The sequence below is a fragment of the Thunnus albacares genome, chromosome 18, assembly GCF_914725855.1.
Source record: "Thunnus albacares chromosome 18, fThuAlb1.1, whole genome shotgun sequence".
NCBI lineage: Eukaryota > Metazoa > Chordata > Actinopteri > Scombriformes > Scombridae > Thunnus > Thunnus albacares.
Genome location: NC_058123.1, coordinates 15,067,729 through 15,091,970, shown reverse-complemented (window position 1 = coordinate 15,091,970; position 24,242 = coordinate 15,067,729). Strand labels below are relative to the sequence as shown.

Below are 24,242 nucleotides of genomic sequence, written 5' to 3'. Positions count from 1 at the left end.
AACAGAACACAAGCAGCAGGCATTAGAAACAGTACATTTGGTGTGCAAGTTAACGGTGTGTATTTTCTTAAGCTGACATGGTTTCATTGGCATAATTTTAATGGCTTACTGCTATCTGCTACTACTGTATTTCCGTCACTATGGTGGATATTTAGCTACCCAATGTTTGCACTTAAGCTGCATTTTATTCTGTCCTTATAATGATGCATACATTGAGGTTCTTATCTTTGGTTAGTCCATAATAAGTATATTTAATAACATTGCACCGTACCTGGGATAGTTGTTTTCTGGACTGATTAAATATTACATTTTTAAACTTGAAAACTGAGTGACATTAAAATAGATTCTATAACTTTCATCTTTAAAAAAAAAAACATTCAGCTGCTAAAATAGAGAAATGATTGAGAAAGGATGAGCTTGTTATAAAACTTCCAAACGCAAACAAAGGAAGAAGAAAAAAATCACAAAGACACAAACCAAAGCTTAAACCAAAGCTTTTTCCATATACATAAGTTACGCAGTGTTTTGCACAGAACAATTGAAAATGTAAGCATGCTGGTTTAGTACAAACAATCCTGTTGAGTCAGTGAGTTTCATCCCGGTTTTTGTTATTTGGATCCACTTCAGTGACTGCAATAGCATATGTTATGAAATCTGGGCTTGCGATTGCCCCGTTTCTGACAAGAAAATAATTATTTACTGAAATATCTAATTGTTTGTTGAAAACGTTGCTAATTTGGATTTTGCGATACTAGAACTTAACTCCAAATTGCGTTGCCTTGAAGACAGAATAATTTTGATGTTAATTATGTGGGCATCCTCATATTTTTTCCAGTCACAGGACACACATTTGTGATTGTACAACTAATTGTCAATTTCAATCCCCAGTTAGAGCAATAAGATGCCATCAACACAACCACACACATATACATGTAGTACGTTACAGCACTCAAATGCATACCGAGAGCCTCCAAGTCGGGTGAGGAATGCAGCGTGGGAGCTCTTCGCCACCCGGGTCCATGCAAACACACACACACACACACACACACACACACACACACACACACACACACACACAATAAAAAGAACACCCCCGGTTCCCCTGCTCCATGCCCGAGCAGGCAGCCCCAGCTCCAGACGCAGCTGTTGTTTTCTCTGCAGACAACCGGCTACCTAGGATGCCAGCTCTGTCTTGTAGTAAAAAAAATTTCACCCAGAGTTTGTGTCCCTCCTGTTCAGAGATCATCTGTTCCCTCGCAGATTGAAGGATAGAAGACCAGGGATGTCATGATTTGACATGGAGCCATTTGCCACCTTCCTGAGAATACCTTCATATAATGTTGATGTTCCTCGATGTTACTCGGCACAACATCAATTTCTTGCTTAGAGTTTTATATCCTTTTTAAAATATTTTTTTGCATTTCAAAATTCTGTCTACCTAGGCATCATATGGCCAGTTACATGGTTTGTTTGTTTTTTTTCCTCTCACCAGTCCAGTCCATACGGTGCTGATACGCTGTCCTGTCCCTTCGTGTTGTTTTAAGCTCCTCTTCGTAGCGCTATATGAGGGGGCCTTGCTATGCTTGCTGCATCTGGATCCACTTAGACACAAAGAAGAGCCCAAGCAGCTCCACTGCGGCAGCCTGAGAGCCTCATAGCCATAGTTTCTCTGCTATGTATCTGTTTCTGTTTTTACCTCAATGGGCATACAGACAAATGGGGTCTCTTCCCAGGCATCTAGATAACGTATCCAAGACATTTAAAGTTGATAGTCTGTAAAAGCAGACTGTGAGTTTACTGTCTTTCTCTGCTCTGCTTACTGCGTTTTGCTAGCACAGTGTTGTTTAGCACAGTGTTGTCTCATTATGCCACTGAATTAATGAATTAGAACCAAAATAATGTTAGAAGCTGTTGTGCAAACGGTCTTTTTCAATTGCTGTGGAACGGCAACCCTCCCACTCATACGTATACATGCGCCCTTTTTCTTTGCTGCGTTCTCTTTCCCTCCTGAAAGAGTTTGGCTCTCCTTGTCTGCACTCTCATAAAACAATGGAACATAAAAAAATGTGCTTTCATGCCAGCACTCTGGGTCAAATTGAGTAGTTAAGCTAAACTTTAAAAAAAAAAAAATGACTGGATTAGCACCCTCTCCCCTCCACACACGCACACACACACACACATAGGGTGCTCTTACTGTGTAGAGACTTCTCTTTTGGTCTCTTAATTTTCATAGGCCTTTTCAACACAGATGGTTAGCACAGCATTTTTATCCCTATAACAAGTGATGAATAGTTCTGTGCATTTGACTTGCCTGTCTGTTTGCTCAGAGTGTGAAATTTTAACTCTGGGCTAGCATCCATACATTTCCATTTCTCTGCAGGTTTGCGTATTTTTGGCACTACATAGCTTTGTCTGGGCCTACAGCAGTCTATCGTGTGGAGAAATGAGCAAAGGTTCTGCTTAGTCACCTGGTTTGTGTTGCCCTATTTTGTGTCTGTCATCATGATAAAATGGTTCCTCCAGTCCTGTTTTAATAGGTCGGCAGGGTTTCACTCCCTCTGTCTCGGCTCTGCATGCCAGCAGGTCTGTCTGGCCCGTCTGTATTGAAGATTGTTGTGAAGCTGAGCTGACAGTAGACTGTTAACGAGTCACCTCAAATCTGATGGATTTAACTAGAAAGAGTGAGTGAGTGTCTGAGCAGATGCTTACTAGCATGCATAGAAATGGATTTCATCGTGAAATGTGTTCAATGACCTCTGGGTCAGTTTCACTGTTTCCATGTAAAAGACGGTGAGGAAACAGCCCAGATACAAATGACAATAAAGGAAGTTGTCTTTTGCTCTCTGTGTACATATGGTGATTTCTACACAGAAGCAAGTTTGCTTACTTATGTTCACCTATTACCACCAAAGGCTGACGATAGAGCCCTTTAACTTGAACTAGAGCTGCCACCGTTTTGTTCTGAAGTGTCCATTCTCCCTGTGGACAGCGCTGAGTGGAGAATTATGTGGAACTCAAAACCTCTTAACCTCATCTGCTGGTCTGCACGCCTCAAACGCTCCGGCTGCATTCTCCAGAGGGCCCTGAGTAAACAGCCACATGCACACAAGCACACACATATGCACGGTACATAGTTCTTGAGTGTCTGATATACACTTGGCCGTTACAGAGTTAGGCACAGCAATGAAATGATGAACCATGTGCAGCACAGAATCACTATTATAGACCTACACAGCTTTGTCTCGCTCCCCGTCTCCCACCCTTTTCCTTCTCTGTAATTAGAAAGCTTGCTCGGTTTAAAGTGTAATAACTCCTGTTCCATGACTTAGATGGACAGGATTTATGCCAAGTGTTGGCTGGCTTACATTTCTAACATTGTTAGACAGTGTAATTATTGTTTGTGTGTGTGTCCTCATGCATGGAGCGGGTTGGACTGTGTTTTCGTGTGTTACTAAAAGATTATAGAAATCGACCAGTCCTCAAACCCATTTAAAGACAATATCTTCTTACCAACCCTTTAATTTCTCTCTTTTTCGCATCAGCATCAACTGACCAAGTATTAATTTATCATACAAGCTAATGGCCTACTTCTGCCTTCACCGCCTTGCCACATGTCAAAATGTTCATAGCAGATGTCACTAGCAGTTAATCATGTAATGGTCTGAATTATTGAGGTGCATTCTTGCTCAGTGCATACTGATAAAAAGTCTTAGCTAAGTGCAGAAGCAATGCCCAGTTCATAATTGATAGTTAGGAAATGAAATATGACACATGTCAGCATTGTCCAAAGTGCTATAAAACCAGTATAGCCTGAGCCAGGGTGGGAAATCAACTTTTAAAAATGTGAACATCTACCAACCACTGACAGATAAATGTTCAAATTCACCAGCCACTCAATAGTAAATCATTATTTTGTGTCTGGAGTCTACCAGCCGCTTTCATATTTTACCAACATTTGGCTGGTGGCTGGTGCTAATTTCCCATCCCATTCTGAGCCATTATGCCTCGGGGAATGCAACCTGTTCTCTTATTGAAGGTTTGGAGAACGGAATCAGGAAAGCAGGAGGGGGTATATTAGAGGAAAAGGGCCAAAAACCATCCCGTGGGTGGATGTACGTCAGCTAACTGTTAACACACTAGGCTCGGATTATAAAACGCGAGCGAGTTATTCTCCTATGAGCTCACTTCCAAACAATGTGCTTCATGTTTCTCCATCTGCAACCTTTTTTCCTCTTTCCTCCTACATTTTTATAGCCCCTCTCCTCTTCCCCTCATCCTCTCATCTCCCCAACACTTTGTGACTGCGGTAAGTTAATGGGCCTTTCTCAGAGTTCGAGGAAGCCTGGATTTCTTCTTAATTGGTGTTTGGGGTGGCGCATGTGAGGAACACAAATGTTAGCCATACCAGCGCTGCAGCGATGATGTAGGACCTGGTGCCATGTGACTGGATGTTCAGGGCACTGAGGTCATTACTTGCAGAAACCACTGAGACTGAGCCATCTTGAAGAATGCCAGTAGATGCTAATGAAAGCATCAATGCCCACACCCAACAGACTATCTTACTTGAGGTATCAAGACTAGTGTGGATTTACTGTATTCGGCCAGAGTTGTTTGGATTCCTCTCGGATAAAAAATGAAAATCCGCATCTTGACTTCACTATAAATCAAGAAATACTTCGGCAACCTCATTCCTTACACATATCTCTGGTTGTCCCCATTTGTAATGATCTGGTCCACTGTGCCCAGATTAAAGCTGGGGTAGGTAGTCTTCTGGAAAAGGAAAAAAAAAAAAGCACTAGAAATTGAAAATACAGCTCTCCCCCCTCCACTCTGTCCTAAGCCACTCACACCAGATGAGTGTGAGCATATGCAAGCGCCTCATACACACATGCACACATGTTTACTACTGCACTCAGTCACACAAACAACTTCCTCTCAAGGCATAAAATCCCTCAGTAAACAGTAAATAGGACCACTTCTCACTTGTTTAAAGTCCACCACAGAAGTAATAAGAATCCCATCTCTCTGCTTATATTCGAGTGATATCTCCTCTCTTTCATTGGTCACCTCCCAAACCTCCTCAGTCACCAGTCCATCAGAGTGCCCTCAGCTCCGAACCAAGTCCCAGAGCGATGAGAGAGACGGGATGTAAAGAGAATTTCAACAAATATGCTTCTAAAATAAATTGCCTACCCTTGCGTTATGGGCAGCTTGTCAAAAGTTGTTTTGCAAAGAGGTTTCAAGAAGAAATGTGGGGCGCTCTCCCGATTCCCAGCCCCCCTTCATACATGATTCCATCTTTGCTGCAGAGGTGGGTAGCTCTGATTTGGAGAGCACCTTTTCCAAATTCTTTGTCTTCCCACATTCTAGGGACTTTTTTGACTGTCAGAAGTCTACTATGAAGCAAGTATTATTCAGGCCATGGTCACTATTGCAGCTGCAGGAATACTTAACACCAGTAAGGCCGGGTATCATTTAAAAAATTACGATACCAGTACCCTTAAAGTGATACCAATACCAGTAGAGTACTTCATTCGATACCCATCATGTGAATGGAAGCATTCAGTTGTGTAAAATGCCACCACTCCTCCTCATTTAAATGATTTTTGCATGAATACATTTTGACAGTATTCAAATTATTGAAATATTCATTAAATAACTGTACAAAAATGTACAATGAAGTATTATCACCTCAGACTGCATAGATTGTAGCTGCTACAGTAGTGAGCCAATCACATGCCTTACGATATGGCAAAACCATAAAAATAGTCAGTGTTTTTTAGATCTGGGTACAAAAAGGATCAAATGCAGGTATCGTTTGACTGGAGTTTGACTATTTGGTGCTGGCTTATTTTGGTCAACACCTTAAAAGTATCAAGTATTGATACTCAGCCCTAAACACCAGGCCAGCATACTCTTAATTACTACAACAACTAATCCAGATAAGAGGTACGGTTGATACAAATGATGAGCTCTTGATGAAAATGACAATGCGCAGCCATTAGCAAATTGGCTCATAAACCATTAAGAGCCTGTATTGCGAATTGTTTTGAAAGACTAGCCCTCAGACGGACCTTATGTTTAGATTTTCTATCCTTCTCTTCTCCTCTTTCCCCTCTGCCTTCCTTTTATTTCCCTGCGTCTTATATATTGCACAAGAATCCCGTTCTGTCTTCAGAAACATCTGTCGATTGTTCTTTTCTGTACTTCTTGTGTTACTTGCCAAATGGACAAGTCCGCCAGTCTCCTGCAATACTTGACATTTTATAGTACCAGATGAAGTTGTTTAGAAAACCTTTTTTAAAACCCCAATTTAAAGTTTTATTGTGACCACCAAAAATGTCAAATTGTCATACACTAATTTTCCAGTGTATTAGATACAACAGTCTTGCAATAAATCTTACTTTCATGATGGTTATAATGTTAAGTTTTTGTTTAGTCTATTTTAGAGAGGCATTGATTCAAAGGTCATTTTGAAGGGTGTTGAATTGTATTGTGTTTTACTGAAAGGCGTTTCTAATATTTGTTTAATACCCTCACTGATATAAATGGAATCAAGAAAATATTAGAAGATTTTCACTTTTAAAATGTATTTATATTGCAAACCTTTTGGTTGACAAATTTTCTGTCAGTCAGCTACATACTCTGACACCATTGCTTTCACTTCATGTTTTTGAACTAAAAGTAAAGACTGTTTAAGCTATTGTATCTTGTATGCTTTTGTGTATGGGGCATATTTTTAGTCCTCACTTTTGCCCCCTGATTGGAAATTCCAGCGACCAGGTCAGCCAGTAAACCAGTTTAGCTCTCATGCCACTCACTATAGTGTCATCAAGTCAGCTTCCCACCAGTATTTAATCACTCACTTGACTGGACCTCCTCTTATCTCTGAAAGCAAACACGTACACATAGATGAGTATGTTGGAATGGAAAACATATTTGCTAGACAGAGTCAGTAGATTACAGCTGCTCTTGTGACCTTTTGTGTAGTGTGTCCAATCTTGAATGTAATGACGATAGATAATCCTTTTAGTCCATGTAAGTGGACAAAATGTTAAATTAAATCATCTCTGAATGCATGGCTTTTTGGATTTTTTGCATGGCAATCGTATCTACTTGCATTAGGTTGGAGGGTTGTTCAGTGTGTTATTTTTTATATACGGTTATAATGTCAGATGTCTGTTAAACATTGTTTCAAATCATGAGGTGAAGGTAAAAAACGCTCCTTGAAATTCAAAAGCCAGGGCTTCAGCCTGCTCTGAATGCAAGGATGTCAGATCGTTCGCACATGCCCACAACTGGACGTCCTTTCCTTAATCTTTGTTTCTCAGGTTGTTCCATGGGTTGTTCACGATGTCCACTCACGTATTTCGGATCGGATTTTGCCTCGAACGTATACAGATGTATTTGACAAATTGAAAAACTGCTGTTTGTTTACGTAGCCTCCAGAGCTGGCGGAAGTCTGCCAGCTTCAGAGAGCTAACCATCAGAACAGAGTGGGCTTGTCGGGAGGGGGGGCCTTAAAGAGACAGAAGCTAAAACGGCCTGTTTAAGACATAGGCTGAACTGAGGGGCTGCATAAAGGGCCAGTGTAAGATCAATAAGGAGATTTTTGAACTTTAAATCATGCAAATATATATCCAGTAGTGCTTCAGAATAAAAATATTGACCTGTAAATGTGCATATATCCCCTTTAACAATTGGGAGAAGAGCACAGAAGCCACAGGCCTCAAAACATTTTTGAAAGATGTCATGAACACTCCCAGATGCATTTAAAACCACAGCTATAGTGACATTCCTTTCTTGATTGCTAGCTCACATTTTTTCAATAGATCTACCCCCAGGAGAATTGGTTTAGACTAAACCCCTGAATGAGTTGTGTATCAGTATACTTGGAGACAGCTGAGTAAAGACAGAAGAGGGAGATAAAAAGTTGTGTTGCAAGAACACTTGGCTTCTCCCAAGGATGATTTGTTCCTTCCAGATTTGGCCACACCACTGCTGCTGTCTAAAAAAATCACATGGTAGGACATGTTTCTCAAAAGATAAGATGATAAATGTTGTCATTCGAATGAATTCAAATATATTGCTTTCTCACACTCTCATTAGAGTAGAAGGTTAATACTTCCCTACCTGTTAGCTGCCCATGATTGAGAGCTTCAGCTACATCTTTAACAACCCAGTCCTGTGTCCTGAACTGATTCCTGAACCTGTAAACATTTCGGACTGGAGAGAGAGAGAGAGAGAAAGAGAAGTGGAGAGAGGGGCAGAAAGACAGTGAGAAAGGGGGAAGGGGGGTTAAAAAGTTGGAGGAGGAGCTTCTTGTAATCATCTCATGACTTCAACAGAAGGAGAAATGTTGAAGGTCTAAACTGATTCTAACTTCAAAGTTCTTAATGAGACATCTGGAGCTTTTGTCTCATATGTTGGCATGAATTTATGCCCCGTTGAGGTGATGTTAGTATTCCTCTTGCCTGTGTATGTGTGGTAGCGGTCTCTCCCTCATTGTGTGTTTGCTGCTGGGAGGTGGGAGGGCTCAGCTGATGTCATTGAGTGCAGCAGGCTGATCCTGAAAGAGGCCCTTTGTTGGCAGCTGTAGCACGAGTAGTCCCTGTGCCTCAGATACACACTCACACAGGGGACAGGAGAGAGGAATGGCACCGTTGAGACTGCCCTGCTGCCCGCTCAACTGACACATCTACAAGTCTAGCAAGCTTTTTTGGACCAAACCAGCGCTTTTTGGAACGTTGTTGTCTCTTACAGAAGTGGAGCTAACCAAAAGCCAAGGAGGGGAAAAAAAACATGGAGACGCTCAGAAGAGAAAGTTGGTAGACTTTGTCGGACAGGACTCTGCTTTTTCTGTCTCGGAAAGGAGAGAGGAGGAAAAAAAAGAGGATTTACAGCAGCTGGAAGGACAGAGGAAAAGAAAACAAGAATAATTCAGCACCCATTTTGGATTGGTGCTCTGTTTGATTTTGTCAGGGTTTTTTTCTCGTGTTTGATTTTTTTTCTTCTCTTGTTGGACACATGTAGAGGAGTAACGTTCCGAGAGACGTCTGATTTGAACAGCAACAAAGTTTCCAAGCGGGAAGGGAAAGAAAGCAAATGAAAATGTTGGAGATATGCCTGAAATTGGTGGGGTGTAAATCTAAGAAAGGCCTCTCGTCCTCCTCCAGCTGTTACTTGGAAGGTAAGAATATTTTGTGATGCCTGTTGTGTCATCTCATAGCGTAGGGCCTTGATTTTTATAGTTTAGTTTGGAGAAATAAAAACAAATTTAAAGTAGAGATGCCATAAAGGGGGGGGGGGGGGGAAAGCAGGAGAAGGCTAGAAAATGAAAATATCACCGTGTAAAGTCTCAACAATGATTTCGGCATTTTGGAAACTGGAAGAATGGGGAGGGGAAAGCAGGAGAGTATGAGCGCAGGGGAGGGTGAGGGAGGCCAGACACACTGGCTAGCAGCAGAGGAAAGAAGTGGAAAAAGAGACGGAGAAGAGAATACAAGGAAATCTGACTCCTGGCCGTGTCCCACTTAACTCTTGTTTATGAGAAGAGGGGATCTAATCTCGCTCTGCACTCTCCTTTTCAGTCCTCTGCTATGTTTCAGTACTTGAAGCTTCCATAATGAATTCAGAGGATAAGGGAGATGTATATATTTCACTTTTCTTTGTAGTCTGAGGATTAGCGATGACTTTGTTTCCATTACTTAGACTGCGTTCTGTTCTGGTCACACTAAAACTGGGTAATTGATTTGCCCATGATGAATAAAACACAAGAGGAGTTTTAAGAACTTCAGGACACATTGAGTCTGAACATAATCAGCATAGTAATTGATCAGTAATGGAAGTCTCATAGAGTTTTATGTGTGCCCGAGATTGCACAACCAAATGATTTAATAGAGTTAATAGTTCTGGTGCGCTTCCAACTGAGGTCGATGACGGTGATAAAGAGCCTCTAATTTTCAGGCCATATGGTACAAATCTCATACTGACATGTTCAACCCCCAAATACAACTTTCTGACTTTTACTTCATTGAGTTGGATGCCTTATTTGTCTATTGCTCCAGGTTGTAAGCTAATTGTCATATTTAGAATTACCAACATAAACGTCTATGCGTAAAGAACTGACACCCTTATAGTTTTATTTTAAATAGTTAAAATGGTGGTTCTTCCGTGTGTAGTCGCCAAAATTTCCCCCTGGTATTCGCTCTGGTCTGAACATCCTCACATTACAATAATATATCTCACAGTGGGTAGAACCATATCAGATGTGGGATCTGAATCAACTTCCCCTTGTTCTCCACCACCTCCCAGTCAGGTGATGACAGGTGATGCAAGAGAAATATGTAAGTCTGAGGTTTTCCTTCTCTCAGCCCTCAGAAATATGTGGGTTTGGAATCGGGTCAGCTTCATACAGTAGAAGCACACCACACTGTTATAAAGATTCGTTGTTTTGGACCCAGACTACTGCTGGTGTCTATTCCACCGGGTAGTTAGCTAGCTCACTTAAGATGATTGAAATCAAAACTAGCAGGGCCCCTTTGGTCTTGATCACCAGGAACAAGTGGAAGCAGACATTTTCTTTTAAAGTAGTTTGGTTTTTGAAGTCATTTCTGTCTTACATCACTGTGTGAGTTTGGTCGCATTCCTATTGCTCACAGCAGTGCAGTCATAGCCACAAATTCTTTACAAGTTCCACACATATTTAATCATTCTGAGTGTCATCTCTGTAGCGCAGCCAGACATGCTGTAATTTCTCCCACTGCATGATTTTGGATAACTGCAGGGGACTTTTTCATTATTTCTGTTTCTTTCTTACCTAACCTCCCGAGTTTCCTTTTTCCTATGACTTTTATTTTCATCTCTATTTGACCGTGTGTTGTCCTGGTCCATGTGTCAGTGTGCTGTCACCCTCTCACAAAGAGCTGTGGTATTTGCGGCCCGTAAAGTGGACACGTGTGACAAGGGCTGCCCACACACTTTATGACCAGGCCAAACTCTGGACATATGGTATGTTTTGCTTGCTCGCAGGTCTACGTCTTGCTTAAAAGAGCACTTAGTGCTCTTTTACCTCTTGTTTGATCTCTGACCTCAGTCCTACTTGAGCCCAAATTTGACAAAACATGGCTAAAACCTTTTTACTTGAAGTGTTACCTATATTCTTTGTCTATCTATATTCATTGGGAACACACCACTCTTGTTTATGTAACTAACGGATAAACTAAAATGGAAATGTTTTTACTGATTTACTCAAAAGTATGAACATAATATCCTAAGCACCTGTACAAAGTAATCCAATACTAACTTTGTTGTAACTGTGTCAAAGATGTGATGTCAATCAGTTCTGCTGCAAAGATTTTGTTTCCCCGCCATCATTATCCAAAACTTTTTCATTGCTTTGTTTATCGTTTTACATTACTTTACATGACATGGTTTTATATTGGGATAATTATTTCTTCTTAAATATGAATGGAGCTTGGTAGTTATGAAGAAATATCTGGTCATGCCAAGTTTTAGTCCACTTCAGGCAAGGATTAAATTACCATAAGGTGGTATGAGTTGCTCACCAATATCTATATCGACATATGGATGTTGCCATCTTATTTAAACCTGTGATGTTAAGACACAATACAAACAGATTAAAGGTGAGTGTTCATGTAAGATGAGTAAAACCGGATAAGTTGGCAAAGATGACACAAGACTGTGTCAAACATTTTTCCAATGCCAGTGAAGTGAGTGATGGCTGGCTAGTCATCTAGTCATCATTTATCACTACATGGTTTTACGTAAAGGAACCAGTCTGTCAGATTGTAAACAGAAAAGTGATCTGTTTATGTGGGACTACAGTCGGGCATATTTCTGTATGCCTGTATCTTTGTTAGCTGAGGGGAGCACTCCCAAAATGTGACAGGTTCATCTCTTTTTGGAATCCGCTGAAATATTAAGAGTATGAAAAAAGGCAGTTTGCTCCAGATGAAATCAAGCCTGGCGTGTTCTCTCACAAGCTTTGTGACCTAAAAGAAGCACCACATTTGGTTTTGATTGTCTGACTGCGCGTAGGCTGGTGAGTCTTTCACCGGCCTCCAACTCGCTGATGCCTGCAACTTGTCAACAATGTCATGTGACTGGCTGCAGGCCGTATATTTTCTGTTTACTTCCTCAGTGTTACACTAGTTTTGGTAGTGTTTTCTATGAACTCGTATTTCCTTGGCGTATTAAGGAACTTGCAAGTCATTTCTTCTCCAACGGTGAATCCAAAGCTCCTCCATCTGGGGTGGATGCACTCATGCTTAATGCTTGGAGTTGTACTGAGTGTATGCGTAATGCTGTAGCCTATCTGACAACAGTCTAAATCATCCAGATAGGATGTCTGTAACTCTTCTGTTCAATCTCTGCTTTGCCAAGGAGTATCCTCTTCGCTGCACGCTCAAACAGCTCTCTCTGCTCTGTGTTTCCACCAAATCCAGCTGTGCCTTATATCACTTAGTACACATTGTGCTTTTTCCCAAGTCAAAGTAATGTTCCTTATATTGTGAATAAATCACAGTTGTGGTACAGGACACAGGTTCTGGATGATTTTGGCTGTTTTTACACCTTGATCTCCTTCAGACCAGGCAGACTTAAAAGCACTCCTCTTACAGACATACATAATGTCTGGAAGAGAAACATCAGGTGATCTCACTCCATATTTTCTGCTGAGGCACACTGTAGATCAGTGGAATTTTTCTCAACTAGCATCCACTTATGCAATAAATGTGGTGAGCAAGTGGTAATCCGCTAGTTTTGGAAAGGTTTTTATTGAACCTCAAGGTAAAGATAAACATAAAGATCACCAAACTCAGAGATGCATGGTTTTCACTTGATGGAGATGATATAATGGATAACTCTTCCATCTTGTTTGTGTGTGTAAGTGAGTGGGAAATGCTTTAAAAAAAAAAAAAAAAAGGCCACAATCTTCCTGCCAACTCTACCAAAGGGCGTGATATGCATTCATTAAAAACTGGTTTCAGGTTTTATCAGACTCTGATAAATAAAAGTTGGCTAAGCTCTGTGATCCTGGGCAACTCGAAAACATTGTCAATCCACTGAGCTGTAAAACTCGATACATCATTTTAGCCACAAATGCCCCAAAAATATTTTTGTGCAGGACGAAATTTCAGGTTTATGACAACAGCCCACAAATATGCAGCAGAACAAATTCTGATTGTGTGATGTGATTATTAAATACTAATGCTGCCTCCTTTTTTTATCTTATTTAGCCATGAGGAGAAGCCGTAGACTTACAGTGGTTTTTTCTCATAATAGTGTAAATCACACTGATTGTGTCCTCTGGAGCTCAAACTTGTCATCAGACTATTGTTCTCATTTGAAAGATTTGTCAGTGTTGGTGAATAGTTTACTTCCTACGCCCACTCTATATGAATGTGTTTCCATTTAAGACATTATTTCATTTTAGTGTTTATATCAGGATGTGTGGAAAAAGTACGTCATCATTAGAACTGCAGATTTGTTTTAATTTCTCATCATTTTGCATAAGAGTAAGAATTTCTGGATCGTGTTTTGTTCTACAGTTTTACAGTTGCTTACTGAAGGAGAAACATATTTACAAACCATCATTTGTTATCCAGTATTGCCAGACTCTGTGGGTCACCAGATTAACTTTAAATTAGTCTGTATTTATGTAGTCTGTTTTACTGTTCAAACAACCTTTAAATCATTCATTTGGCCTCAGTTCCTAAAACTGTTTTACCTTGTGAGGCAGCTGGATTTGCAAGATCACGAGATCACGCGAGAATCCATCTTGTCAGGCTTCAAGTTATGCGCTTGTGTCCGACCCACCGGTGGTTCGGACCAATCGGCGTCCTATGAGGATTCTCTCATGATCTCGTGAATCCAGCTGCCTTGCAGTGTAAGACGGTGATAGACAGATGTTTCATCCAATCACCTGCCAAGTATTTTTTTTGAAAGTGCCTGCTCTTTTCCAAACAGTTTCCAAGGACAACTTCTCAGATGGTTCAGTGTAACAAACCATCTGGAGCATCAGGTTAAAAAACTACTACTGTCTCTTTGACAAAATACAAAGCAATGAAAATAATCTAAGGGCCAAATGGGTTTTATAGTTAAATGTTTAAATATGCATTGCTATATCTGACTTGTAATACAAGTAAGTACAGTTAGGAAGTGAGTAAGTAAGTAATCATCATATCATTTTTTCCAGTCATACAATAATTATTGAGAATTGAACAATTAAGTGCAGTTTCAGTTTGTTTTATCACTTTTTGAGGGTTTGGTTGGTTCTCTTACAAAATAATTTAAAGTATTTCCTCCTCACATCTTGTTACTGTCTGTGAAATTCTCACTAAAAGGTGAACACCTAGTGCTGCACTAGTATGTTGGCTCTGTGTGTGTGTGTGAGAGAGAGAGAGAGAGAGAACTGGGGGGTGAAATGGTAAAATTCCTCAGAAACATGTGTGACAACAGCTGAGCAAGTCCCACAATTAAGCTCATGTTCAGCTCATGTAGGCTCACTTTTGTTTTCTCTTTTCCTCTTCTTCTTTTCTCCTCATCATTTCCATTTTTCACATTTTGTAGTTCACTGCAATCAGTTTTACTGCACTAGAATTAGTATAATTCAAGCCAGGTATATAATTAACATAACTCTCAATTAAAGCACTTTGAACTTTTGTCATTACCTTTGAGTGCAAGCTCATCCATGTTACAGTTATGGTTGAAGATTCATGCTGAGACACATTCTCACAGTCTGATGTGTGTTAGTTGTCCAGGTATTCACAAAAATGAAAACTAAGCAGGGATAATCCAGGAAATGAAAAGTTACAGGGACAGCAGGAACACCGCAGGTCACATGATCAGGTTTATTACTCTAATCCCGCGGTGGGATCACAGCTGACGACCTGCCTGTTGGAGCAAGGCACCGTGGAACAGGGGTAGAAAAGAATTTAAATGACACATGGAGAGGCCTGAGTTGACGTTGTTGCTTAATCGTCCTTCGTGTGTGAAGCTGCATGGGAAAACTGTTTTACAGTGTCGCTGCATACCAAACACACGCCTACAGATCTCCCTCCCTTCATTACTTTCCACTTAATTCTGATATGATTCTTTTCTCAAGAAAAATTGCTTTCTACATTGTTTGATTTTGTAACCATAACTCCATGTGTTTTTGTTTGTTTTTTTTCCTTCAGAAGCTCTCCAGAGACCAGACTTTGAGGGTCAGGGTCTGACAGAAGCGGCTCGCTGGAACTCTAAAGAGAACCTGTTGGCTGGACCCAGCGAGAATGACCCCAACCTGTTTGTCGCGCTCTATGATTTCGTGGCCAGCGGGGACAACACACTCAGCATTACTAAAGGTAAGCAAGCGTGTTTATCGAGGAATTATTCAGACTTTTTTGAACAATATTGTCACATATCACTATCGGCAGACATTGAAGTGACATACAAAGTGCCATCTAGTTTTAGAGACAGTTAAAATCTCAGTGTGGTCATGAATCTCACTGGGAATCTGCTTATTTGCTTCCTGTCTCGTCTCCTTCCCTCTTTTTCTTCATCCCCGTCTGACTCTCACTTCCTGATGATGGTCTCACACGTGAGGTTTTTTTTTCCACTGAACGGACTGTAAAACAATACCACAGATGGATCACACAGACAAACAGAGGAAGGAAGGAGAGAACATATGCACCGGAATAAACAAGAAAATGTCCTGTGTGACATTACTTTCCACTTAATTCCGATATGATCTATATCACAAGAAACGTTGCTTTTACTTTGGGTTTCTATTGTCAGATAACGTGGATGAAGGCATTATTTGAATCAGAGGTTTGGACAACACTTTCCTGAGAAAAGAAATGCGTGTCTTTAGTTAAGGTCACCGAATGACTGGGTGAAAAGCCCCTGCTTGGTTTCCTGATCTGAGGAAACATTAGATACAGATACAGTGGATTCCTGCATGTCTGACTCAAAACAAGTTGACTTCTGATACAGTGTTCATGTTATAGTAGCCTGTTCTCAGTGCAAAGAATATATAAGATTCAAAACTGTTCCAACTGTGGAAATACTCCTTTTTTTTTTTTTTTTTTTGAAGATCACAGGAATGAGATGTAACCATTACTATCAGATACTTTAGCCACAAGTAGCCTGGATATTTAAAAAAAAAATTTGTATCTCACATGTTGACTAGGGGAGAAGCTGCGCGTGCTGGGTTACAACCACAACGGCGAGTGGTGCGAGGCGCAGACCAAGAATGGCCAGGGTTGGGTGCCGTCCAACTACATCACCCCCGTCAATAGCCTGGAGAAGCACAGCTGGTACCATGGGCCCGTGTCGCGCAACGCTGCGGAGTACCTGCTCAGCTCGGGAATTAACGGGAGCTTCCTGGTCCGCGAGAGCGAGAGCAGCCCCGGCCAGAGGTCCATTTCTCTGCGGTACGAGGGGAGAGTCTACCATTACAGGATTAACACTGCATCCGACGGCAAGGTGGGCATCAGTGGAAAACAAAACACAAATGTCACACTAACATTTGCAAGAACAGATTGGTTCAGATCACATCATACCCTTTCAACACAAACAAGAAACCTAAAATATTATTATTATTATTATAAGGTCCCAAAAATGCTTAAAAACCTTCTGACAGTTTGCATAGTGTTTAACTTGAAGAAGACTTTTTGTTCATCAAAGAAAGCAGTGTACCTCATTCAAATAAAGGTGATAGGTAAAAACAGGGCATATTTTACTGTATGTAGGGCTGTCTTGGTTCAGGATTCCCCTAAAGTGCTATATCAGTCAAGAAGCAGCTGCCATTTTGGCTGTGTCACCCTCCTGTCTGTGATGTAGCGAGGTGAGCTAGCTTGAGGAACGCTAGCTATGACAAGAATGCCTCTAACCACCGCTGTGCTGCTCATAATGGCCAGCAGACGCGAGGCTGGGCCAGACACTGACGCCCATGCTAAGACATGCATTAGCACAGACAGATGCAGCCAAGTATGCACACACACACACTCCAAACCAAAAGGACGAACACACACATACACACACACACTCTCATGGTTCCCCATCTCATATTGTTTTCCATCCTCCCACTGAGAGCTACAACTCAAGAGTCTGGTATGATAGACTTCTCCAATAATTTGAGATGACCTCAGCACTCCCCCGAGCTGCCACTTTGTTTCACGGTAACTCTGTGATTAACACGGCGCTGCATAACCGAGGTTTTTATGTTAGTAAAACTGATTTTCATTTTTTCCCTTTAATTTGGTAAATGGTCATGGTTTAAGCCAGGAGAGCGGCCAACTGACCATTAAATCCTCTTTAGATTTCAAAGGTCTTTTCACTACAGTCAAGGTCGTTCTTTTTCACTTTTCCCCTCCACATGCCTTCGGCTTGAGCAAAGAGCCTTTTCACAAGTAAAGAAATGCACAGGGCAGATTGTAGAGCAAATCATTTTTAGGGTTATGTAAGACTTGGACAATGGAAAAGACTGTGTCCACTGAGCCCTGACCAATATCCTCCCCTCCACCAGCTTCCTGACAAATGCCTTCTGAGTTTTTGAATGGCCTGAGATTGTTCATTATGAAGAAAATACTTGAATGCATTGTTTTGTCAAGATTTAGTAGTGTTATTTCATGGTGTACTACTGACACATTGCTGACATATTTATTTTTTCATGTGTAAGCACTATTAATGCAAGAAGTCAATGTAATAGAAATGTTCTACGTGCATAATATTAATTTCCTCATACAACTCGTATGTCCTATCATTGAGAATATATATAGACTGTAGCTGAATTAACATTATTAATCTTCTGTCTGAAAATGTCATATTTATCCTAATTTTTCTCATTAAAATTCTGTCAAAATCCTTAACTGAACTGACCTCTCGTGCACATCTACTCAAATGTAGAATCTCTTTCTCCTCCAGCTGTACGTCTCGTCAGAAAGCCGTTTCAACACACTGGCCGAGCTGGTGCACCACCATTCCACAGTGGCCGACGGCCTCATCACCACGCTGCACTACCCGGCGCCGAAGCGCAACAAGCCCACCATCTACGGAGTGTCTCCCAACTATGACAAGTGGGAGATGGAGCGCACTGACATTACCATGAAGCACAAGCTGGGAGGCGGCCAGTATGGGGAGGTGTACGAGGGGGTTTGGAAGAAGTACAACCTCACTGTCGCTGTGAAGACACTAAAGGTATGAAAGTCTGGATTTCTTTCTGCAGTACTCACATTTGATTTTGGGAGGTAAATACTATCAGCTCCATTTAGTCAGGCAGAAACATTTTGGCACTTACTGTCATCACATTCTCACTGTGTCAGCTATAAATCTTTAATTTAGCTGAATAATGCTACCACCTGGTGTTTTATGGATGCAACTGCAGCCAGCTTATCATTTTTCTCACCTGTTTTGCTGATAACTTTATCTCCAGGAGGATACGATGGAAGTGGAGGAGTTTCTCAAGGAGGCTGCTGTTATGAAAGAGATCAAACACCCCAACCTGGTACAACTGTTAGGTAGGTAACTTTTTCAGATAAAAATTGACTTGTATGCCAATGTCAAGACACTGAAATCTGAGTCACAAAAGTAGGATAATACGTTCATAAAAATATTGCTTAAATTCATAACCTAAATAGGATGTTTTCAGGGTGTTTATTGCATAAAAGTTGTAACCAGATTTGCAGATGAAAGCAACATGCAAACAGAAATATCTAATGTTCAATTTTAATGTATTTTCTTTTGCGGCCTTGTTTCCTTGGCAGGGGTGTGCACACGGGAGCCACCTTTCTATATTATCACAGAGTTCATGACCCACGGAAACCTACTAGACTACCTGAGGGAGTGCAACAGAGAGGAGGTCAACGCTGTGGTGCTGCTCCACATGGCCACACAGATCTCCTCTGCCATGGAGTACCTGGAGAAGAAAAACTTTATACACAGGTTGGTGTGAAGATCTTACAATTCCAGTTTTGAAGTGTATGTTAAATTGAAGAGATTTGTCAGCATTGAGAAGGTTCACGAGAGTCTTGAGTGCTAACCTAGAATAGATTTTAGCCTTTAGTTTTAAAAGAGTTTTCAGCTGCCTGATTACAGATCAGTAGTGTTGTCTCAGTCGGAGCTGCATGAATACCAGAGAAGTAAAAGATCTTCTTTGACCTTAAATCTCAATATCTCTTTTCTTCCACATTCCTGAGAAGCTCCCCTCTTGCTCTCCCATCTGTTCTCACAGGAGGACAGACTCGACTTGTATCATAGACAAGTCGATGTTGTAACATACTCAGTTTGTTCTGGCACATTTAACAAGGTTTTTTAGAAGCGTTGAGATGATTTATGTCTCTTGTATTTTCCGACCGCATTTTAATTTTTAAACCTGACAAGACTCAGCTTGTGACTCTGCTTCACACAAAACATCTGTAGAAATTCAACACGGGGGTGGATGGCTATTGATTATTTGTTCTTGCTTTCTCTTTATTCTCTCTCCTTATTTTTCAGTAATTGTGTGATCCTTGGACTATTTAACTGTCTATTGATGATTCAATCCTGTCCATCACTCATTCTCCTCTGTATGGTCTCCTGCAGGGACTTAGCTGCCCGTAACTGTCTGGTCGGAGAGAACCATCTGGTGAAGGTTGCAGACTTTGGCCTGAGCAGGTTAATGACGGGAGACACCTATACAGCTCATGCCGGGGCCAAGTTTCCAATCAAATGGACTGCTCCAGAGAGTCTGGCCTACAACAAGTTCTCTATTAAGTCTGATGTCTGGGGTATGTTTCCATATTCAGGCAGCACTTCTGGACATAGTTTTATTGTCGATTGTTGTATGAATCACTCAACTAATTGTCTCATGCCAACATCTCCAGCATTTGGTGTGCTGCTGTGGGAGATCGCCACCTATGGGATGTCTCCGTACCCCGGCATTGACTTGTCCCAGGTCTATGAATTGCTGGAGAAAGACTACCGTATGGACCGACCAGAGGGCTGCCCGGAGAAGGTCTACGAGCTTATGAGGGACTGTGAGTAGCAAAACACATCTGTTCAGAACATGATTGGAGGCACGATACTGCTTGGCAACTTTTTTTATTCTTATAAAAATCTTATCTTATCTTTGTCTTCCTTCCTGTCAGGCTGGAGGTGGAACCCATCAGAACGTCCATCTTTTGCTGAAACACACCAAGCCTTTGAGACCATGTTCCAGGAGTCCAGCATCTCTGATGGTCAGTGCTACTTTCTTAAGTTTAAAACTTTCTAAAGCATGTTTCTTGTGGGTAGTATTTTCCTCCTGAAATGAACACAAAATGGGTTCTGCTGTCAATGTTGTAATGTCTTAGGCCACAGGGGTTTGGTTAAGTGTTGAATCTTGACTGTATATGTATTATTAGAGGTGGAAAAGGAGTTGGGGAAGAAAGGGAAGAAGGTGACATTGGGCTCCATTCAGCAGGCTCCAGAGCTGCCCACCAAGACCAGAACTCTTCGCAAAAACATGGACAACCGGGATGGAGATAGTCCAGGTGAGACACACTCACATGCATTGCATTCCTGCCCTTATTTCCACATCTCAATGTAAAATAATCAATCATTTTTGGTTATACTTAAAGGAATATTGAATGAGCACAAGGGGATTGATACTCAGAGTCACACAAAAATACATGATAAAGACAAAGAAATTTTAGTTTTTTTCCGGTCTGTCAAAGCATTTTGTAATTGTGGTTTGATACTCAGTGGAGGTATTTTTATTTCTCACTGATGGCTCCTTGTTTCTTTTGCACTCTTCCTCAGACTTAGTGGATACAGAGGCTGCTGTGTCATCACCCATGCTCCCCAGAAAAGAGCGCCCCCTCCTGGACAGCAACCTAAATGAGGATGACCGCCTGCTACCTAAAGACAAGGACAAGACACGTGGCAGTGGCTTTCTCAGCCTCATCAAGAAAAAGAAAAAGAATGCACCAGCTCCGCCCAAACGCAGCTCCTCTTTCAGAGAGATGGATGTCCACCCTGACAGGAGGGGCGTGACTCCAGATCCTCGAGACAGTGACAGCTTCAACAGCGGTGGATCTTTGGCCATTAATGACGCCGCACATGGACTCGAATCCTCAAAGTTCCTGAGTACTAACAATAATGGGGCAGCGGGCATCACCAATGGAGCTCCTACCTACCCTGGACCTTTATTCCCCAGGAAGAAGGGAGCTCCTGCAGTGCCTGGCCCAGGGGGCAAGGCAGCTACCACACCACCCAGTGAGGAGGAAGTGATGTCTAACTCGAAGCGTTTCCTCTGGTCCTCTAGCCTGCCCTCCGGCTCAGATGGCACTGAATGGAAGTCTGTTACACTGCCGCGAGACTTGGGCCAGCGCCACTTTGACTCAGGCACCTTCGGGGGTAAACCAGCTCTGCCACGAAAGAGAACCAGTGAGCAGAAAGGGGAGAACCTCCCTCGAATGGGCACCCTGACTCCCCCACCACGTCTGCCCAAGAAGGCCGAGGAAACATCTGATGAGGTGTTAAAAGACACTGAGCCCAGTCCTGGATCCAGTCCCCAGGCTTTAACACCTAAGGTTGTCAGGAGACCAGGGGTGCCGGGGCTGGAGAACTCCAAGACCAGCGCTCTCCATGCTGAACTTCTCAAGCCCAATGTCTTCCCTGCTTTGGGGGCAGCTGGAGAAGAGTGCAGGGCCCGCAGACACAAGCACACTATGGACTCTTCATCTGTCAGGGAAAGAGGAAAGTTCCAGAAACCCAAGCCAGCCCCACCTCCACCACCCGCCAATGCCAAAACAGGCAAGATTTCCCGCAGCCCCACTCAAGAACTCCCTTCCCCCTCAGACATCAAAGCTAAGGGCCTCCCTTCTGTCTCAGAGCCCCACCACTCAACCACTGCCAGTGACCAAGCCCGCACACCCCTCAGTGAGGGCTCCAAGAAGCTGCCCTTGGGCTCCACCTCCAAACCTCAACCGTTAAAGACCTCCACCACCTCCACTTCAGTTAGCACCTCCCTTTCCAGCCAGAGCCTAGGAGGCTTCTCCTCCTCCCTCACCTCCCCCGGCGATCAGAGCTCGCCCACCGCTTTCATCCCCCTCGTGAACACCCGACGCTCCCTTCGCAAGACTGCACCCCGCCAGGCCTCTGAACGCACGCCGAACTCAGCCGTGACGCGCGAGATGGTGCTGGAGGGCACCGAGCTGCTCCGCGCAGCCATTTGCCGCAACTCGGAGCAGACGGGTAGCCACAGCGCTGTGTTGGAGGCCGGCAAGAACCTGTCGAAGTACTGCGTGAGCTACGTCGACTCCATCCAGCAGATGAGGAACAAGTTTGCCTTCCGCGAGGCCATCAACAAGCTTGAGAGCAGCCTGCGTGAGCTGCAAATCTGCCCCACCGCCACAGGGGGCGCCAACTCACAGCAGGACTTCAGCAAGCTGCTGTCCTCTGTCAAAGAGATCAGTGACATTGTTCAGAGGTAGCGCCATAAAATCTTTAACTATTAAGAAATAAAACTGATAAGAACTGTATCTTACACTACCCTTTTTTTCTGAGCATGTGCATGAACTCTGGTCCATGCCGGGCTCATGTTGGAGAGCTGAGGGTAAAGTCTGCTAGAGAGCAGCAGCAGAGTGTAGATTTACACTCTGAAACACTTAAGCCTGTGGTTGTTGTGGATGGAATCAAAGGAATCTTTCTGTAGATGATGTCAGAGTTTGCAATATTGAAAAGCCTTAACTATGAATGAACAGTGTCTTTTGGCCTTAATGAAAGGCTAGGGGCCAAATCTTTATCAACATGACTTTTCGCCAATCATTTTTGAAATGATCATGTCTCATGTATTCTAGTTGTTTCCCTTTACTAATGACACTAGTAGAAAAAAGGCCTGTGATATTTGTTTCCATCATTGTTTGATTTTTTTTCATTGATGCCAATGACAATGAGCAAAAAAAAAAAAAGAAACACTTAACCTCATCTTGTAGTAGGATGCCTTCTAACACTTCATCAACTGATGTCATTGTTTCCATTTTCACCTGTAAGAATTAGGGAGCTTCTGGAATCACAGTGTTTATAACCCGATGCCTCTGTCCAACACATCCCAACATTCTCCATTGCTTTGTTGTACCATTTCATCAGTGATTGGTTGTGTGATGAGTGATGAAATCATGTCAGTGTTCGTTCCGTACTGTATGAATGCTTTTTTGCAGTATTTGCAACCATGTGCCATAAAATAATAATGGGAGCAAGCAAACATGGCAGAATGAGCCTCTAGCCTTCACCTTTTTTTGCTTCTCTGCACACTTGAGTAACAAATAGTGCCTTAAACACTTTTGGCACAGCTGTTCCAAGACTTGCCACGTCACAAGTGCGGAATTGCGGCTTTGGCGGCAAAGCGGTTAAGAATAGCTGTGCCGATTTGTTTATTGGATTTAAATGTTTGATTGCCATACCAAAAACCTTTTTATCTCCAGTGTGTACTGGGGAGGGACCAGGGTGCAGAATCTGCAACTCAGTGGATCTGACTGTTGTTTTATGTTGTCCTTAGGCTGGACTTTTGTTTGTTTTTTTTGTTTTTTACAAGTTTGAATCAACTTTCTCTACATGCCAGTCATAAAAGCCATCAGTAGCAGTTTGGCCTTGCAGCAGCATGCTGTGTGATCTGTATAGAGGGATCATGGACTGAAACAGTGTTTCTCTGACCACTGAAGGGCCTCTTCGCCTGAAAGAATTTTGACAGAGGGTTTATGTCACATGGTCTAAATGCTGTTTCAGAGGCCTTTCCACCCCAGCAAATAAATATATATCCTGGGGGAAACACTGGACTGAAATGTTTATGGATCTGTCACTTGCTGTCTTACAAAAAACAATGTATAAGTGAGAAGCTGACCATTATAGACTTAAAAAAAAACCCATGAAATTCATACGTTCCTTTATGCATCTCCAAGACATTTTTCAGTATTTGTGCTGTAGTCGTCTCACCCCGTGTGCCCTGTCTGACTGCGATGCCTGAGGACACAAGTCAACCGCAAGCTGCCTTGACTTCAACATGGTACTGTCAGTGTTGGCTCTTATTTTAAATTCCTCCCCTTTACCGACCATACCACTACTCTACTTTTCGTGTCTAAGCCTCCTCACCAATTTTGTAGACAAACTTTGCTTTCCTTTGTAAATATGTTTTCTTATTCCTATTTGTTCCTCCCTCTAGCCTTGTGCAATTTTTGTTGCAATAAAATACAAAGCAGTTGTGCTACTTGAAATAAATTACT

General features: G+C 42.2%; 1 protein-coding gene across 4 annotated transcripts in view; it reads left to right on the top strand.

The window, feature by feature from the left end:
• Positions 1-24,237, top strand: part of abl1 (c-abl oncogene 1, non-receptor tyrosine kinase) — a 36,658-nt gene extending 12,421 nt beyond the window's left edge. Inside the window, exons 1-11 of one of the 4 annotated variants that reach the window (XM_044333551.1) lie at positions 8,570-9,190; positions 15,201-15,365; positions 16,193-16,488; positions 17,911-18,201; positions 18,437-18,521; positions 18,768-18,945; positions 19,585-19,769; positions 19,866-20,018; positions 20,130-20,219; positions 20,385-20,513; positions 20,782-24,237. In XM_044333551.1, the coding sequence (XP_044189486.1) occupies positions 9,106-9,190; positions 15,201-15,365; positions 16,193-16,488; positions 17,911-18,201; positions 18,437-18,521; positions 18,768-18,945; positions 19,585-19,769; positions 19,866-20,018; positions 20,130-20,219; positions 20,385-20,513; positions 20,782-22,457 (3,333 nt within the window). In that variant the 5' untranslated portion in view covers positions 8,570-9,105 and the 3' untranslated portion in view covers positions 22,458-24,237. Of the gene's footprint in view, positions 1-8,569; positions 9,191-15,200; positions 15,366-16,192; positions 16,489-17,910; positions 18,202-18,436; positions 18,522-18,767; positions 18,946-19,584; positions 19,770-19,865; positions 20,019-20,129; positions 20,220-20,384; positions 20,514-20,781 lie in introns of those variants that run through there. The other 3 variants (XM_044333552.1, XM_044333550.1, XM_044333549.1) reach the window with 3 other exon arrangements.
• Positions 24,238-24,242: the final 5 nt, after the last annotated feature.